Genomic DNA, 20,130 nt, shown 5'->3' on the forward strand with positions numbered 1-20,130 from the left:
CAGCATACAGGAAAGTCAAAACAACCTTTGGTGACATTAAAAGCAACGGTGGTAACATTAAGAGTGCAACGGGAATTCCACTGTTAAATGCAGAGGAGAGAGCAGATAGGTGGAAAGAATACATAGAGAGCCTCTATGAGGGTGAAGATTTGTCTGATGTGATAGAAGAAGAAACAGGAGTCGATTTAGAAGAGATAGGGGATCCAGTATTAGAATCGGAATTTAAAAGAGCTTCGGAGGACTTACAGTCAAATAAGACAGAAGGGATAGATAACATTCCATCAGAATTTCTAAAATCATTGGGGGAAGTGGCAACAAAACGACTATTCACGTTGGTGTTTAGAATATATGAGTCTGGCGATATACCATCTGACTTTCGGAAAAGCATCATCCACACAATTCCGAAGACGGCAAGAGCTGACAAGTGCGAGAATTATCGCACAATCAGCTTAACAGCTCATGCATCGAAGCTGATTACAAGAATAATATACAGAAGAATGGAAAAGAAAATGGAGAACGCGCTAGGTGACGATCAGTTTGGCTTTAGGAAAAGTAAAGGGACGAGAGAGGCAATTCTGACGTTACGGCTAATAATGGAAACAAGGCTAAAGAAAAATCAAGACACTGTCATAGGATTTGTCTACCTGGAAAAAGCGTTCGACAATATAAAATGGTGCAAGCTGTTCGAGATTCTGAAAAAAGTAGGGGTAAGCTATAGGGAGAGACGGGTCATGTACAATATGTACAACAACCAAGAGGGAATAATAAGAGTGGACGATCAAGAACGAAGTGCTCGTATTAAGAAGGGTGTAAGAAAAGGCTGTAGCCTTTCGCCCCTACTCTTCAATCTGGTCATCGAGGAAGCAATGATGGAGATAAAAGAAAGGTTCAGGAGTGGAATTAAAATACAAGGTGAAACGATATCAATGATACTATTCGCTGATGACATTGCTGTCCTGAGTGAAAGTGAAGAAGTATTAAATGATCTGCTGAACGGAATGAACAGTCTAATGAGTACACTGTATGGTTTGAGAGTAAATCGGAGAAAGACGAAGGTAATGAGAAGTAGTAGAAATGAGAAAAGCGAGAAACTTAACATCAGAACTGATGGTCACGAAGTCAACGAAGTTCAGGAATTCTGCTACCTAGGCAGTAAAATAACCAATGACGGACAGAGCAAGGAGAACATCAAAAGCAGACTTGCTATGGCAAAAAAGGCATTTCTGGCCAAGAGAATTCTACTAATATCCAATACCGTCTTTAATTTGAGGAAGAAATGTCTGAGGATGTACGTCTGCAGTAAAGCATTGTATGGTAGTGAAACATGGACTGTGGGAAAACCGGAACAGAATAGAATCGAAGCATTTGAGATGTGGTGCTATAGACGAATGTTGAAAATTAGGTGGACTGATAAGGTAAGGAATGAGGAGGTTCTACGCAGAATCGGAGAGGAAAGGAATATGTGGAAAACACTGATAAGGAGAAGGGACAGGATGATAGGACATCTGCTAAGACATGAGGGAATGACTTCCATGGTACTAGAGGGAGCTGTAGAGGGCAAAAACTGTAGAGGAAGACAGAGATTGGAATACGTCAAGCAAATAATTGAGGACGTAGGTTGCAAGTGCTTCTCTGAGATGAAGAGTTTAGCACAGGAAAGGTATTCGTGGCGGGCCGCATCAAACCAGTCAGTAGACTAATGACCAAAAAAAAAAACCTCTAATAAGATTTCACGGCGGGACCTTATCCTCAGAGTAGCAGATGACCTCGCTGCCTCTTACACACTTCAGACAAAACTCAGTCTCCCCGTACAGGCACTCCATACTGGCATTGGCCAATAAGGAGTTCGAAGTTCTTCTCAAATTCAGGTTTCCTGCTGATAACAAAACTACAAAGGGAAATAAAACGTCAAGTGCAACAAGTATGTGTGCAAAAGATGCCGAACAAAAACTGTTGTCGGCTTTCTGAATCCCAGAGTAGGCAATTCTGTCACGTCCTTTTTCTTAAATATACTTAAATATTTATAATTATAGTCTGAAGTAATTTGTTCTTATGTTTTTTTTTTCCTTCATTGCAATAACTACAAAAAATGCAGAGCATTTTAGTCACCTACTGCTTTTTAGAATGTTTCACTAATATTTGGTGCTTATCTTATTCTTCTATAAAAGGAAAAATACTATTAATACTCACATAAACAATATGTTTTGATTCAGTTTCAATCTTTTTATAAAGAAAAACATTACAACATTGCTTTACCAAATTTACGAAATATTGTGGAATTTCTTCTGTAACATTTAAAATAAAATAAAAATGTTTACTTAGAGAAAATTCATATTTGACCGTGTACTATTCATTTTAGAGACGTATTGTCAACATGAAGACACTCATAATACCACCCAGATACGAACAAAATGGTGGTTTTCTACTGCGGGTAAAAATGACCCACATGGTATTACCAGGGGTATGGCGAAGTCTAGTTCATTTAGTGTTAGGAAGTGGTGGTTGACGCAGATCCACTTGTGGCTCAAGCATGTTCTCACATGGAGGGTGCTGTGCAAGGGGAAGGGTCTACTCAGTGACGCTGTGTTTCAGAATCGCCCACAGCAGGACAGGTCCAGGAGGGGAAAGAGGCTCCCACTGTGGACCTGGGCGCCCTGCTGGACGCTGGAGACAGCGCCGTGGTGACTCTGGTGGCGGGCGACACCCGTCTGGCAGCGCACAGGGCCGTCCTGGCCGCCAGGAGTCCCGTGTTCGCCGCTGTTTTCAGCCACGGCACGCTGGAGGCCACAGTCCCAGACGTGGGGGGCCAGTTGCTGCGCCATCTCTTGGCCTACATGTATACCCTGCAGGCCCCGCAGCTGGCCAGAATGGCCCCCCAGCTGCTGGTCGCGGCTGATAAGTACGGCTTGTCAGGCCTGAAGGCACAGTGCGAGCAGCAGTTGGCCGCACAGCTGTCTGTTGAGACTGCGGTGACCACAGCTGTGCTCGCTATTCGGAACTCCTGTAGCAGCCTTAAGAAGGCCGCCGCCGCCTTCATAAAGACTCATATTTTACACGTGATGGCCACGAAGGGCTGGACAGATGCGCTACATTGTCAGCCTGAAGATCTGATTGAAGTGCTCAAGCTGCTGTCTGAGCCAGCAGCAGAAACCGGGTAAGCACAAGACAAGCTACATGCCTACGTTGTCCAGTCCTGTGTAGTTCTGTGTGTGTGCGTGTATTTCCAGCCCCTGAGTATCTTTACGTGTATGTGTGCTGCAAAATACACCATCACTGACAGACATTTTCTGATATCTCGCGATGCTTTCATTGATTTCTCATGTTAGATTAATGTTGTTGTTGTGGTCTTCAGTCCACAGACTGGTTCGAAGGAGCTCTCTATGCTACTCTATCGTGTGCAAGTTATTTCATCTCCCAGTACCTACTGCAACCAACATCTTACTGAACCAGCTTAATATATTCATGTCTGGGTCTCCCTCTACAGTTTTAACCCCCCCCCCCCACGCTGCCCTGCAATACTGAATCAGTGATCCCTTGATGCCTCAGAATATGTCCAACCAACGGATCCCTTCCTTTAGTCAAGTGCTACAAATTCCTCTTCCCCCCAATTCTATTCAATACATCCTCATTAGTTATGTGATCTACCAATCTAATCTCCAGCATTTTTCTGTAGCACCACATTTCGAAAGCTTCTATTCTTTTCTTGTCTAAACTATTTATCATCCATCTTTCACTTCCATACATGGCTACACTCCATACAAATACTTTCAGAAAAGGGTTCCTGACGCTTGAACCTATACTCGATGTTAACAAATATCTCTTCTTCAGAAACGCTATCCTTGCCACTGCTGGTCTACATTTTATATCCCCTCTACTTCGACTATCTTCAGTTACTTTGCTCCCCAAATAGCAAAACTCATCAACTACTTTAAGTTTGTCATTTCCTAATCTAATTCCCTCAGCATCACCTGATTTAATTCAACTAAATTCCATTATCCGCCTTTTGCTTTTGTTGATGTCCATCTTATATCCTCCTTTCAAGACACTGTCCATTTCTTTCAACTGCTCTTCCAGGTCATTTGCTGTCTGTGACAGAATTGCAGTGTTGTCGCCAAACCTCAGAGTCTTTATTTCATCTCCATGGATTTTAATTCCTACTCCTAATTTTTCTTTTTTTCCCTTTACTGCTTGCTCAATATATAGATTGAATAACATCAGGGATAGGCTACAGCTCTGTCTCAGTCCCTTCCCAAACACTGCTTCCCTGTCATGCCTGTCAATTGTTATAGCTGCCATCTAGTTTCTGTGCTAATTGTAAATAGCCTTTCGCTCCCTGTATTTGACCCCTGCCACCTTCAAAATTTGAAAAAGAGTATTCCTCTCAACATTCTCAAAAGCTTTCTCTATGTCCCCAAATCTTACAAACGTAGGTTTACCTACCGTTAATCTATCTTATATGTCGTAGGGTCAGTATTGCCTCACGTCTTGCAACATTTCTATTGAATCCAAACTGGTCTTCCCGTGCTCGCTTTCTACCATTTCCATTCGTCTGTAAAGAATTCGTGTTTAATATTATGCAGCCTTGACTTGTTAAACTGTAATATTCACACCTGCTTGATTTAGAGAAGTACTAGATCCAACTGGGTTTATTAACGGATAGGTTAGGTTAAAAAAGTCATCTTAGAACTAAATTATTCGTTGATTTATAAGTGGTTTTAACATTATTTGCGGTCATTACTTGTACTGAACTGCATATGTGGAACAGCCTTATAGGTTCTGGTGTAAAGTATCTGAATAAGTGGTAAATTTGCCATTTCAGTGGTGGACACAGTGATGTGCTGCTCACAGCAGATGTACCGTGGACAACAAGATGTGTAGTACGAGCAGCCAGGGCAGCGAGCCTACAGGCTTTATTCTGTGTGCTGTGCAATTCACTATAAATCTCTTTACTCACTATTACATATATTGTTCTCTGCTGTCTCTGCTGGTGTTCACAATGAGATACTTACAAGTGACATATGCTGCATAAAGGAAAGATGACGTCGATCAACAAGCGTGTAGTCCGACATTAACACCAGGAACTCTGCAGCGCAGTTCAAAGAGATCAGAAAAGAATTTAAAACTTTCCATCTCTGATGTTGTCATGACATAAATATTAAACCTTGGAAAAAATAGGTGCTGTACAGAAAACGGTCAGACTGATCGCTATTTCCACATTACTACTGCAGTTTGATTTCTATGTTTCTCCTTCACTTTCTATGTTCATTTCTGAAATATACCTACGGTTACAGAACAAACTTTGTTTATTCTCCCCAAGTAGTACAGTGTTATGAGATACACGTCTTAAGATGTGTGCTAGGTTCCAAGAAGAAGGGTGCGGGGCTGAATAGAATCATGAGGAAGACTTCCGTTGCAGGAGGTGACACAAGTACGTCTGCAGGAAGCTGTAGGTACTTACTCCTCAAACAGCCTGCGGCCACTTCAGGAGACAACAGACCAGTCTCTACAACTCAGAAAGATCCACAAAATGCGCAGATCCACACAACGCTTCCCATTTCCTTTCGCATTTTGTTCAGTTGTTCCAAAGGATATATGCTGTAATTTGGACATTCCCATTCTCTAGCACATTAGGAGAGGTGGTTTTATTAGTCAAAACGCTGTATGTGCTTCTTGGTGGAACATCTGTCAGTTGTCTAGCAACCTGCCGGCCTTGCTTGTACTTCTCCATGCTGTTTCTAAAGGCTGCCCAAAGAACTTCACAGTGTTAGGACCTTCCCTAGCCCATACATTGCAGTTACAGATACATCTCCCACAATATGAGTATTCATAAGACCTTTTGTCTCATTATCATTTTTATATGCTATATCACTTAACAAATGCTCCATTAAATCCTAACGCCCAATAGTTTTCAATTATATATATATATATATATATATATATATATATATATATATATGTGTGTGTGTGTGTGTGTGTGTGTGAGTGTGTGTGTTCAGAAATTTCCGTTAGAGACTTATATGATTTGTAGAGGGGAGTGAGAACTGGAATCCATGTCCAGAAACATACCGTTTCCCTCCTATGACGGTCTCAGTTCAGATGTTTAACTCATCCAGTTCTGCTTGAGCAGCTGAGTTGGGCGTGATGCAGTACAGTTATTAGATAACAATTCGAAAGAAACACAGCGAAAGATCCCTTTATCAGCTAAGCCTCTTGTTTGTATTGTCACTTAAATATTGTGTGTTCACATTACCCCAAAACAAAAAATCTACCTAGCATACTGTACATGCAGAAGGTAATGTTTAAGTTTTAATGAAAACAAATGTGCGGAACTGATAAATGGATGCTTCGTTATGTTTACTTTCGGACTGTTACCTAATAACTGTACTACATCATGCCTAATTCACTTCCTGAAGCAGAATTGCATGATTTAAACATGTGAACTCAAACTGTCGTAGAATGCATACAGTACGTTTCCAGACGGGGTTCCTGTACAAAATATTACGTGCTCTCTCCCCTTTAAAAGTCCTAGTAGTTTGTAAAGAGAATTTCCAAACACCCTATGTATGCTTCCATCACTGATAGAGTTTCCACTTATCAATCTGTATCTTCTCCTCACTTGTAGCAACCACAGTTTACTTTAGTCACATGTAATGACTAATAATGATTTAATGCGTCTTTACACAACTTTACATTGTCTCCTGTGTTATGTAACCCATGTCTCCTTAATTTAAATCCAACTCTTTCCTTCGTTCTACAGCAAATCTCCTTATCACAGTCTCATAGAACTGTATATGTAGAATATAAGAATTAAACAGAATTTCTATTTTCATTCGAATAACAACTTACGATTACATATCTTGCATAAGTGTATGTATAGAGTACTTTGCCTTTTTTTATCTTAATGCTCAATGTTCGCTAGTTTATTGAGAATGCTCGTTGGCCAATGTGAAACAAATATATTTACTTGCCTATTTTGGTGACAGTTAAACGTATTAAGGGAGTAGCTGCTCAGTATCACACATTCTGTAACCCTTGCTTCTCTAAATTTCTTTTGGTGCACAGTTCAGAACCTACTCTTCTGTAGTTTACCAACTGTGCATCCTACAGCCAAGTCGCTAACAGCTACCGATACTATCTGATGATAATGGTACAAGTTGAACATGTAAAGATTATTTCCATTTTTATTTCTGTGGGAATGTTGTTTTTATGTATTTAAACTACGCTGATGACTAGTTGTCATATCAGTTCTACCTAAATGTTGACCTTAGCTTGTATCTTTTATTTGTACTTTAATTTATTCAGCCTGTTGTTTGCTAAGCGATGCTACTAGTGTGGGGGCTAAACCGATTAGCACAGGGGTAAGTGTCTCAGAGGACCCACTACTGATGTTGAAAGTGTGTGTTCTATTAGTTGTGTCTGGACAAATTCTCAGCAGCATTGTCTGCAGTAGGCTGCGCTCTGTCCTCTGCGTGCACTGCGTGACCACACCCTGTGTCTCTGCACAGCACTCCAGCCGCTGGAGACAGCGAGGTCACCCCCACCAGTCAGCTGCACATGGGCCACAAAAACTGCAGCAGGGCTCCTGTTCCAGATGCAAAGCACACAGCTACCTGCCCCACTCCCACATTTGATGATGCTTCCGTCTCTTTCCTGAGGTGAGTACTGTCGCTATACATGCACGATTTCCACATTCACTATACCACTTATGAGGGCGTTAGCCAAGTGATCTTATCCAAACACAGAATTTCACTTTATTGTATTTTTCGATAAAATACACTCCTGGAAATGGAAAAAAGAACACATTGACACCGGTGTGTCAGACCCACCATACTTGCTCCGGACACTGCGAGAGGGCTGTACAAGCAATGATCACACGCACGGCACAGCGGACACACCAGGAACCGCGGTGTTGGCCGTCGAATGGCGCTAGCTGCGCAGCATTTGTGCACCGCCGCCGTCAGTGTCAGCCAGTTTGCCGTGGCATACGGAGCTCCATCGCAGTCTTTAACACTGGTAGCATGCCGCAACAGCGTGGACGTGAACCGTATGTGCAGTTGACGGACTTTGAGCGAGGGCGTATAGTGGGCATGCGGGAGGCCGGGTGGACGTACCGCCGAATTGCTCAACACGTGGGGCGTGAGGTCTCCACAGTACATCGATGTTGTCGCCAGTGGTCGGCGGAAGGTGCACGTGCCCGTCGACCTGGGACCGGACCGCAGCGACGCACGGATGCACGCCAAGACCGTAGGATCCTACGCAGTGCCGTAGGGGACCGCACCGCCACTTCCCAGCAAATTAGGGACGCTGTTGCTCCTGGGGTATCGGCGAGGACCATTCGCAACCGTCTCCATGAAGCTGGGCTACGGTCCCGCACACCGTTACTCTCCAAATGTAGTGAATGAATAGGTGTGTCGGGTGAAAGCTATCATTTCAGTGGTGGTTTCCCATCTCCTAAAGTAAATTTGTATCAAATTGGTGTTACAGCTACATCTTTGCATTGTAACTAAAATATTACTTTAATGTGAATAAATAATTATGTACAAGTTCGTTATGGTCGTCAAAAGGAAATGATGATGGGTCATTATGAAGGAAAAGATGTAAAAATAATATCCATCAGGAGAATAAGGTTATGGAATGTTGTAGAGTGAAGTTTAATTTTTATGTGATTTCCTGCACTTTTTCTTCAAATTAGTTTTTGACGTTTCAGTATTTAGTAACAGCTGAAAACTTGCGCCATACTGGGTGTACAATACTTGTTTAACATTTGCAACAAGCAGCCTTAACTAGTAGGCCATCCTATCAAACGACCTCACTTATTTCCATGTTCATTTTGCAGACACTCTAATTACGTTTCACGGGATGAGCCGGAATAGCACCATTGAATGAATGGCGTCTGTAAGAGACGGAGGTTCAGTCTGCCACGAGAGCTGAATATGAGGTCGTCTAGCAGTAGTTGTTGGAAATCATTTGTTGGAACATCAGCCTCAACGAAACTGGGAGTCACACGTGCAGTCGTGTGGCGAGGCAGCCTAGTAGTAAAGGCGACTGCTTGTGATGAGCGAGAAATACGTATTCGACATCCAGTATGGGACAAATTTTCGGTGGTCACTACATAATGGTCAAGATGGCTGCTCATGTTAATCCGGCAATCCAGCTGCGCGTGTGGTCAGGTCGAGTCGTGTGTAGTGGCGTACGACGTCTTCTGTAAACAAATCCCTGCAATTGACAGTGTGTCACAGGTGTTGTGGGTACAGATCTTGACTCAGCATGGGGAAATTTCTGCGTAAATGGATCCTGATATCGACTTATATTAATGCAAATCGATTGTCGATGGTAGCAGATAATGGTAGATGACTTTACGAAAAACTGTGAGTGCACATTGCATTACATTTGTTACATATTTAAAGACCTGCTACCTGACATTTTAAAAAGCATGTCGTGCATTATGCAATTTTACATATAATACTGCATTGTTCTACATCACTAGTAAAATTAGTTTTGAGCTATAAAAGGAGGGTAATAACAATGAATTACAAAATAAATTAAATTAGTTGTAGGAAATAGAGTATTAATAAATGATATTAATTAGAACAGAAAATAGAAACATGGGAAAGGAATGATCTCCAAATATTATTTTACTGTTAAAACAAAATATAACATATAAATTATGATTTGTGTGGTTGCCATTCCATGTGGGAGGGCCTTGGCAGAAACCTTACTAAATGAAATACATCACGAGTGACTGCGAGTGTATTTGTTTATACTGTCTATGGAGTAGCGACACTAATTAGATCTTGTCTAGGGCATACTATTGCACTATTTGTGTTGCCATGGCTAGATGTAGTTACCCATATACATGTCGTATGTGTGCTGTTATCTTGTATGTCTCTGAGCATGATGTTTTTATCTTTAAGCAATGTCATAGGCTGGAGTGGAACCACAGTACCTAAAGATTCGCCTCACCATATAGCATATTCCTTAGATGTAATGAGTGTCTCAGTTCTTCAATTAGTCGTTTTCCTTCCCATTTTTAACTGTTGCATTGAAAATGCATATCAGGTAAATGAAAAAATCACATGCGATGCCTCCTTTCTTATAGTTATCTTTCTTTGTCTGTTTCAGGTATTGAACATCTTATGAGTCTTTGTCTGATGTTGTTGCTGTGCTTGTGTCATTTTCTGTTCCCGCATTTACGTCAATGTCTGTGGTGTGTCTGAGTTTGTGTCCTCCCAAGGATCGTGTTGTTGTGGTTGTTATGTGCTTGTCTGAGATCTGCCTTATGAGTTTCCTCGTCTGTAGATTTCGTGCAGTGTTCTTGAAACATTAACAGTTGCGTTGCTTAGAGCACACTATTTGTCTGGGTCTCGTAGCATTTCTCTGATGTCGTTATGCTCTGTTACAGATCTTACATGTGTGAGGGTGTTGAATGTAATGTCACATGTTCAGGAGACCCATATTCCCCACATGTGCGTGTAGTACTTTAGCTAAGGCCCACTCCGTTCAAGCCCAGTCGCAATGTGAACAACGGCACGGCTTGGATCTGTATGCTTCTGATGAAGCTGTACCTGTAAATTGTGGAAGAAGGAGAAAACACGATGGCCTTTGTCGGTCATCTCCCAGTCCATTTTTCAGGTCTCAAGGTGGCTGTTATTTAATTGACTCGTGTCTGCAAAGTTTTCCCCTGTTATTACTGGAATCTTGTAGTGTGTACCCCTCATGACCCAGCACACCGCCGCTCTGTGGTGGATAATGACGTCAGTGCGGCAAGACCCCAGAACCACACACAAGGCTTCTACTGACGTGGTGCCAAAAGCACGCAGCATTCTGAGTAGCATGCTCCTGTGTCCTAGCCTCACTGTGCTTCCATAGGCCACTGGACACAGGCAGTGTGTTTATGCACCTGCTGCGAAGCATAGTAAGGCTCCCAAGAGAGCTGTATTACATGTTTGTAGTGAATGCACAGGACCATATAGTGATTTCATTGCTAATGCACTTACTGTTAAAGTCAAATACTATGTATTTTGCATGTGAACAATGCGTATACATGCCCTCAATTAGCAACAATGACAGTATTCAACATGCTTTCTTAATATAATTAAGGCGTAATAAAATAAGCTATTGTGTGACATACGAATTTCTTTATTATTCAAGGGGATATATGGGAGCGAAAGAAGAATTGTAAAGTTTATATTTTGGTACAAAGTCCATACGTGAATTTAAGGGAATACAACGCCTGTTCCACAGAGATTCCAGTACTTCGTGCTTTGGTGAACCAGGACAGTAAGCCATGGGCATGCATAAACTGTAGATTCAATTTACATTTAGAAGCCTCGTACGCCATAGGTGGACAATACAATTCACACACAATGATACATAATCGTGGAAGACAGAACACTTATTCTGAAGTTATATCACGAACTGGTAACTGACAAGCATTTGCCAAATCTCGTGCATAAAAGTAATGCAGGTGATGTAACACAAGAAGAGGTGCATGCTAACAGCCAACGAGAAGAAAGTATACAAAAAAATTATTAAAGAGACAGACCACAGCGGGAATCTGTAGAAATGCCAGGTACCTCTCTGCTTGAGGTGACAAGCAAACATGCACACTGCAAAACATACAACATCGTTATGCACAGTGTACATACTGTTGAGGAAAAAGTTTAAAATATATTGTATGTAGTATATTCAAAATTAGTGAATCTCAGTAAAGTACGTGACAGAAAAGGAATTATACCAATTTATAGAGTTACGAAAACCTGAGGGACGCAATCCTAATAAAATATGAAAAAGCGATGAGGGAACTACTGGAGAAGGAAATAAATGTTAGAACAGAACACAAACAAACTACGACAGTATTTAAAAGACTGGTCGAGAATTGTGTTAGTAAGGATAACAAGAAGAGAGCAGAACGTGTGTCGAGAAAGACTTTTGTTATGCATGGTTCCAATAAGCACATCGATGTACAGGTAGAAGAAAGTTAAGACCTTCCTCGCTGACGGCTGTGCGAAGGCGTAAAACAACTTACATAAAAGATCACAAGTTATGAAAGACTAAGTGCCTACGAATGATAGCCTCAGAAACGGAGAGGCTTCGAACGTGCCAGTGTCGTCGGCATCTAGAGAAAGTGGCTGGAGACCAGTAAAACCACGAGCAGACAGTGATGTGTTGAGCGCCCACATCCCATCTCAGAACACTGAGGTCAGAGTTTTGTACAGCAGGGCAGGTGGTGGTCTGGCGGCACAGTAGAATTCTGGTGCCAGCACAAGTGGTTCACAGCAAAAACCTGGCACACGTTGTTGAATGTGAATATGCATACTGCATGATCTGATACAAGTTTGCATGTGGACAGATTAAATCATCATTGTTGGATCTTGCCCACTCGTCTTGTATAGGGTGCCTAATGGATGCTGCATTCTCAGAATTCTACACAATAACTTAAGCTTAAAACGTTAGTAGCTTTATTTCTATAAAGCAGATTGACAATACTTAACTTTAATGTAAAAAGGTGTCACAAGCGATGGGCGACATGCAATATAAAGTAGTCTAGTGCAATATGCAATGTTCAAGCAAGTCTGTCTCTCAGTTTGTGGATCACAACTACCAGTTCTCGTAGCACTCTCTGCTAGTCCATGCTAATGCTGTCCACTAATGTCTGGCCGCAGCTGGCAGGAGCGGCGCCTATATTCATTTCCCGCAGGTGTCAATCCAGTCATGGTGCGGTCCTAATCAGTGCACCATTGGCCCATGTCGTTTCACTGCCTTCTCTGGTCTTGCGTTCTTCGTCTTGGTTAAAGGGGTCTTGTATTGAGTGCGACCATGGTGGCGGATGAATGAGTGTAGGCGCAACGATGGGCCGAAAGCTGTGGCTGCAGAGGACATCAAGCTTCCAGCCGTACCCCGCCATCCGGCCTGTGCTCTGGCAAAAATGGCCCCCTGGATACCACCAGAAGGGTATGCGTCCACCTCCTGGTGTAGAACATGTAGAAGGCGGCGACTGTTGTGTTGTGGGCGGATCCAGCTCTATAGGTAGGACGAGAGGGGACGGAGGAGGCGAAGGCTCCACCTCAATGGGGTCGTCCTGCAGTGTCTTGATGTGCTGTGGCCACTTTGCTCTCTGGACCCGTGAATCAGGGGGAAGAGACACTCAAAAATCGTTGTGTACAGGACAGTGGCGAAGTTGATTTTGATGGCGGCACTGCAAAGCATCTGGAACTTAAAAAAGATACATGCAAGCGCCAAGTCGATGGACCATCCCATCCTTGTCGCCCACTGTTTGGTCTTGCCCACTCGCCTCGTATAGGTTGCTGCCTTCTCGGAATTCTATATAACAATTCAAGTTAATAACTTTAATAGTTTCACTTCGTTAAAGCAGATTGACAATGCATAATTTTAATGTACAAAGGTGTCGCAAACGATGAGGGACACGCAATATAAATCAGAGTCTTGTGTAACATGCAGTGTTCAGGCAAGTCTGTCACAAAGTTTGTGGATCACAACTATCAGTTCTCGTAGCACTCTCTGCTATGCCATGCTAATTCTGTCCACAAATGTCCAGGCGAGGCTGTCAGGAGCGGCGCTTATATACACTTCTTGCAGGTATGGTGCGGCCCTAATCAGTGCACCATTGGCCCATGTCGTTTCACTGCCTTCTCTGGTCTTGAGTTCTTTTTCTTCGTTCTGGCGCTCGTGGTTATGCCAGAACCGTCACTACCACTGTAGTGGCAGCAGGCTCATCGAGACTGGACAGTGGATCACTGGAAACGTATGTTCTAGTAGGATGAATCATGTTCTTTTGGTTACATTATGCTGATGGCCATGTCCAGACATGCCACCGTCCAGGTGGACAGTTACCCAAAAGATGCACAGGTCCATATATGCTGCACAGTGAGAGCCGGAGTATGTGGTGGGTGCTATCACCTGGGCTTACATGACATCTGTCACCGATGCCACCATGACAGCTGAGGATTACCTGTACACTAATGCGGATAACCTGTACATTTTCATACTTTATGTCTTCCTCAACGACTATGACCCTGTCACGAAGACAGGATTGTGGTACAGTGACTGGAGGAGAATGATACTGAACTCCTCTTGTCTTGTCCACATAATTTGCAGCGTGTGAACCTGATGGAACACATTTAGCTAGCTCTCAGACGTCACCTCCACGAATACAAAGCAGTAGTCCATAATTTTCGAGAGCACAGTGTTGTGTAAATGTAGAGATAACACACACATAAATTTAATCAGAATTATGCACAGAAAGGCTAAATAAGGGTGACAGTTACACTGAATCTGATTCTTTGGCATTACACATTGCACACTACAAGCAAAGCAAAGTAGGTGCCAACAGAACAGTTAGTGGCCGAGGACGGAACGCAACAGCAGGCATAGTAAGGAATTACACAACATGTCCCCACTGTCCTCTTTCATCCCCCTCACCATAGAGGATTTCTCTGCATCTACTATCCAGCATGGTAGCCATCCATCTTGGGCAGCTGTCAGGTACCCTCTTGGTCCTAGCCCCCTAACAACACAGGGATCGCACTGCTGATGTCTGAGCTGCAAACTCCCCACATTTGCCAAGCACTACATGCCCATCTTCTTGGGGAATCAGGACTCCTGGTCACAGCCATCATGCCAGGTGGCCTTTGCTGTGGCTGGGCGGCGCCTGTGGAGAGACCCTCTGATCAGAGTGCGTGGCATCAGGGCGCACGACCTACAATAAAGTGCACCAAGTCATCTCTTGTTGGTGACTGGCGCCAGCAATCTCTAAGAAGGGCAGGGTAAACTACAATGTTGACAGATATGATCCTGAATTGTTCTCCTCCGTAGTTACACCATGAGAGGAAGAAAGGAGTATGGAAAAGAGAGAACATCGTTCGCCAAGTTATTTAGTCTGCAGCAGAATAGATGGGCACTGCTTTCTGGCTATAAAGCCTCTATTTTCTTTATCAAGAACCTGGAGGACGAGTTTGACGAAGTGGCTGTATTATCGAAAATGAGAAATGCGGCAGTCCTAAATTAGACAGTATCCTGAGCCCAGCCCTGGGCGTTGCTCGCCTGTGACCTGCTCAGTCATATTCCTCTTCCTGTCATCCCCCATCAACATGGTCCCCCACAACATGGTCGAGGGGATTATTTTCCACCAGGACCTTCTCTTGCAATCTGACGACAAGCACCACACCAATTTAGAACAGTGGGGTGTTCATGTCATTCGGCATATCTATACGGGACTGAAAAACAATATGGTTGCTACTGGTGCCTACATCTTGCCCTTTGAAGTTGGTTCATTTCCCAAAAAATCAAGGTGATGGTATATCGATGTGATGTAAAACCATACGTCCTACCCCCTATATGGTGCTTGAACTGCTGGTAAATTGGGAATATGTTTTCCCACAGCAATTCCAGCACCACATGTTGAGACTTGCAAACCGTTACAACATTCTCCTTTCAAGGCAACAATTTCTACCCGTAATGAAATGGCAAACTTTTGCATGGTAAGAAAACACACTCATAACCAACTAACTGTATAAAACACGTAAGCACGTTGAGTAAAAGCCTTAAAAGGTACTGAATAGAAAAAACACACAACAGTTCTTGCTGGCTATAAACAATATAAAATAATCCACTACGGCATACATTAACAACCTTGCTTGATTATAGCCATATATACATAAACACAAATTTACATAAGTTAGAGCTTCCAGATGAGCAGGAATTCCTTATGCAATTGACTCGTTCTTACTACGAGGAAAAAGGAATTTCTTCTTCTTTCTTGGAGTACCTTTTACATGTGAGTCTAGTAATACCAGTTATGGTAGGCGAGAGAATGGATCACTCTTAGTGCCTTGCATTTTAAACAGTACAACCATTGGTGCCTTAGACTTTCACAGACATAGCAGAGGCTAACAGTCGAATAAACCCGTAGGTGGCCGGCCGCGGTGGCCGAGCGGTTCTAGCCGCTTCAGTCCAGAACCGCGCGACTGCTACAGTCGCAGGTTTGAATCCTGCCTCGGGCATGGATGTGTGATGTCCTTAGGTTAGTTAGGTTTAAGTAGTTATATGTTCTAGGGGCCTGATGACCTGATGTTAAGTCTCATAGTGCTCAGAGCCATTTGAACCAAACCCGTAGGTAAGCTGGGAGAGGAAAGAAGCAATCCGAACCACAGATTTACTCTGACTCGCCCCCCTTTGGTCCTCAAAAGGGGACAAACGGACCACCCTTTCTAATATTACCACCTTCCCGCAGGTGGGCAGACGAGAATGAATGGCGGGAAACCCCCAAAATATACGGTTGATATAATTAACATGAATAAGTACATTGAATTCAATTAAACTTCAGAAAATCTGTAACAATCAATACTCAACTTCTGGTGCGTTACGACTCCCAGGCTGAACCAACGCAACACCTCTGCCGAGCCGCCCGCTGCCAGGCATTTCAACGGACGCAGGAAGGCGCGCCGATTTTCAGAACCTCCTCGCCGGTTGACAGCATACGGCCGAACTGCAAATTAGGCCCCTCGCAGACCCACGCTCAGGAAGACTCCTTTCGCGACGAGCAGTTAATGCCGCATACCATGGAGCCGCTGTTCGCGTCGCTTACGCTGATGCCGCGGTCTGCGCGCTGTCCCTCTGGCACCAGCAGAGAAGTCGCTTCTTCATGCCGCAACTGCAAACTCTCCACAAGAGCCCACACAGCCAAATCATAAACCCACGCGAACATCCCACTTTTCCCCTTTCCCTCTAGAGGGAGACACCGAAGCCTTCAATTGCGACAACAGCACCACCGTCAGAGAAAGGAGGCCGACTGCTTCACGCTACGTGCTGTGGCGCGCTTTTCAAAGCTAACTTTACTATGGCTCACCAGTGGTCCCAACACCACCAGTCCCTAGCAGTTCCAGGTCTGAGGACGAGGTGGAGATCGTAGAATCCCTCAAGGTCCTAGATCTTGCTGACGCTTCAGACGCAACAGTCCTGGATACCAGCACTCGTGGTGACACTGAGGCATAAACTTTCTCCTTGATCCCTTCGTGCATTCCCAAATGACTGACTACCTATTGCTCCAGTGGAACTGCGGCGGTTTTTTCTCCCACCTCGCTGAATTATGACAACTTTTGAGCATTACATTTGCGTTTTGCATTGCTTTTCAGGAAACGTGGTTTCCTGTGATGTCGACCCCAGCCCTTTCTGCCTGACATGGGTACTACAAAAAATGTACTGACTGTGACAGACTGCAAGGTGGAGTCTGCATCTACCTATGTCTGTAGCGAACCTATGCTCTTTGAAACACTTTTGGGAGCTGTGAGGACAATGCAGGAAATTACCATCAGCAGTATATACGTCCCTCCAGACGATGAAGTTTTGCACCATGTATTAGCTGCCCTAATTTCTCAAGTCCCACCCCCACCCCCACTTTTCCTACTTCTGGGTGATTTTAATGCCCCTAACTTTGTTTGGGGTGGAACCAAGATTGCTGCTGTGGTAAGGTTTTCAATGATCTACTAACTCACCTCAGTTTTTGCCTCCTCATTACAGGTGCCCCCATTCACTTTAGTGTGGCATATGACACATACTGAGCCGTTGATCCCTTGGTTTGCAGTCCTGGTCTGCTCCTTTATATCCACTGGAGATCTCACGACGAATTGTGTGGTAGTGACCACTTTCCACTCTTTCTGTCCCTACCCCAGCATCGCCTGGACACTTGCCCATATGGGCTCTTACCAAGGCTGAATGGGATGCTTTCAAGTGCACTACAACTGTAGAATCTCCTTTTTATAGGACCACCATTACTACCATTGTTGCCCAAGCTGAATCTTGAATCTCTAGTTCCTCAGGTTGCCCCAGTGGAAATCAGTGCCTTGGTGGTCACTCAAAATCGCTGTGGCCATTAGAGACTGTAGGTGGGCCCTTCAACATCATAAGCACCATGGATTTCTAGAGCACGTCATTGCCTTCAAACAGCATCGTGTCCAGGTATGTCAGCTCATTGCATGATGGTAGTATTGGGGACGATACAACTCCACCATTGGCACAAGAACCTCTCCTTCCCAGGCCTGGACCAAGTTCAGATGCCTTTACGGATATGAGACTCATGCAGGTATACATGGAATTTCGAGATGGAGCTGTATATGCTGATCCACACATAATTGGAGAATGTCTCGTGGATCATTATCTTCGCACCTCAGCATCTGAGAATTAAACAGTGATGAAACGACAATTCCTATCTCTCGCTCCACACCAATCCGAGACATATGGTGCTCCCTTCAGTGAGTGGGAATTGCTCAGTGCCCTTGCCAATTCTCCTGACTCAACCCCTGGGGCAGACCACATCAATTCCCAAAAGCTTAAACGTCTGTCAGTGGATTATCAGTGCCACATCCTTGTCATCATCAACTGAATCTTGAGCGATGGCGACTCCCCATCGCAGTACCAGGAGAGTATGATCATCCCAGTGCTAAAGCCTGGTAAGAACTTGCTAGATTTGGACTATTATCGTCCTATCAGCCTCACCAACGTTCTGGGCAAGCTGCTTGAATGTATGGTGAGCTGGCCGTTGTGTTGGCTCCTCAAGTCTCAGGGCGGTTTTTGGCGAGTTCGCTCTACCACTGACAACTTACTCTACCCGGAGACTGCGATCTGAATGGTCTTTTCCCGGCGTCAGCACCTCATTTCCACCTTTTTTGGTCTGACGAAAGCCTACAATATCACTTGGCGACACCACATCTTCTTTACTCTGCATGAGTGGTGTCTTTGGGGCCCGCTCCCGATTTTTATACGGAACTTTTTGTCGCTACGCATTTCAGAGCTCGAGCTGGTGCCTCACACTGTTCGCCTCACATCCAAGGGAATGGGGTCCCTCACGGCTCTGTCCTGAGCGTTCCAATCTTTTTAATCATCATTAATGGTCCTCAATATCTCCTTACCTATATTCTGATGATTTTTGTATTTCCCTTTGCTCCTCTTCTGTTGGTGTGGCTGAACGTCGACTGCTGGAAGTTATACAAAAGGTGCAGCAGTGGGTCCTCACTCACAGGTTTCAGTGTTCAGCTGCCAAGACTTGTCATGCCCTTCTGTTTTTGTTGTACTGCCATCTCCATCTGTAACTTTACCTTGATGACCAACTACTTAATGTAGTGGAGACATTCTGCTTTTTGGGACTGGTCTTTGATACTTGCTTAACTTGGCTTCCCCATCTTCGTCAGCTTAAGGAAATGTGCTGGCAGCATGTTAATGTTATTCAGTGCCTGCACCACAACGAATGGGGTTCTAATCGCCCTACACTGCTGCAGCTGTGCAAAGCACTTTGCAGCCCCTTCTTTCCTATAGATGCCTGGTGTGTGGTTCTGCTTTGCCATCAGCATTCCAGCTGCTGGACTCTATACACCACTGTGCGACAGGAGCTTCCCAAACCAGCGTCCTTGTAAAGGCTGGTGTTTCTCCATTGCGAATTAGGTGACAGCAGTTGCTTGCAAATTATACTTCCCATATTCATTATTCGCCTTACCATTCAAATTATGATCTCCTTTCCCTAATATGGCTAACCATCCCTGACAAGCCGGCCGCGGTGGTCTAGCGGTTCTGGCGCTGTAGTCCGGAACCGCGGGACTGCTACGGTCGCAGGTTCGAATCCTGCCTCGGGCATGGGTGTGTGTGATGTCCTTAGGTTAGTTAGGTTTAAGTAGTTCTACGTTCTAAGGGACTTATGACCTAAGATGTTGAGTCCCATAGTGCTCAGAGCCATTTGAACCATCCCTGACAACAGCAGCGCACATTGTGGATGCCAATTGCAATTTGTGTTTGCTTCTTACTGATCTCGACACTTTCCTTCTATCACTTTTCTATGTACAAAATTGTTAAGGCTTTCGTGGCCACTTGTTGACAAACTGCCTATTGGCTTCTGTCTCGGGTTCTTCGGCCGACGTTCATCTAATGATTTTTCTGGAGTTTCGCCAGCACGAGTGGCTGGCATTGTCAAAGCTTCACCCTCCATTGCCGGTGGTGAACTGGAGGCGAGCTCGCGGCCGCAGACTATATGTAAACACGGCGTAAAGACGATTTTCAAATCGACAAGGAAGATCAAAGAGTGTCTTAGATCGGCGAAGGAGAAAAGAGACCCACTTGCAATGT

The 20,130-nt window shown here is 44.1% G+C and overlaps 1 protein-coding gene across 1 annotated transcript in view; it reads left to right on the plus strand.

Annotated features, from left to right (window-relative positions):
- The window catches only part of LOC126427238 (ankyrin-2-like), a 58,434-nt gene that overhangs the window by 28,484 nt on the left and 9,820 nt on the right, over positions 1-20,130 (plus strand). Inside the window, exons 4-5 of the mRNA XM_050089478.1 lie at positions 2,593-3,154; positions 7,506-7,655. Coding sequence (XP_049945435.1) covers positions 2,593-3,154; positions 7,506-7,655 — 712 coding nt within the window. The remainder of the gene's footprint in view (positions 1-2,592; positions 3,155-7,505; positions 7,656-20,130) is intronic.

The sequence above is a fragment of the Schistocerca serialis genome, chromosome 11 (genome assembly GCF_023864345.2).
Source record: "Schistocerca serialis cubense isolate TAMUIC-IGC-003099 chromosome 11, iqSchSeri2.2, whole genome shotgun sequence".
Taxonomy (NCBI): Eukaryota; Metazoa; Arthropoda; class Insecta; order Orthoptera; family Acrididae; genus Schistocerca; species Schistocerca serialis.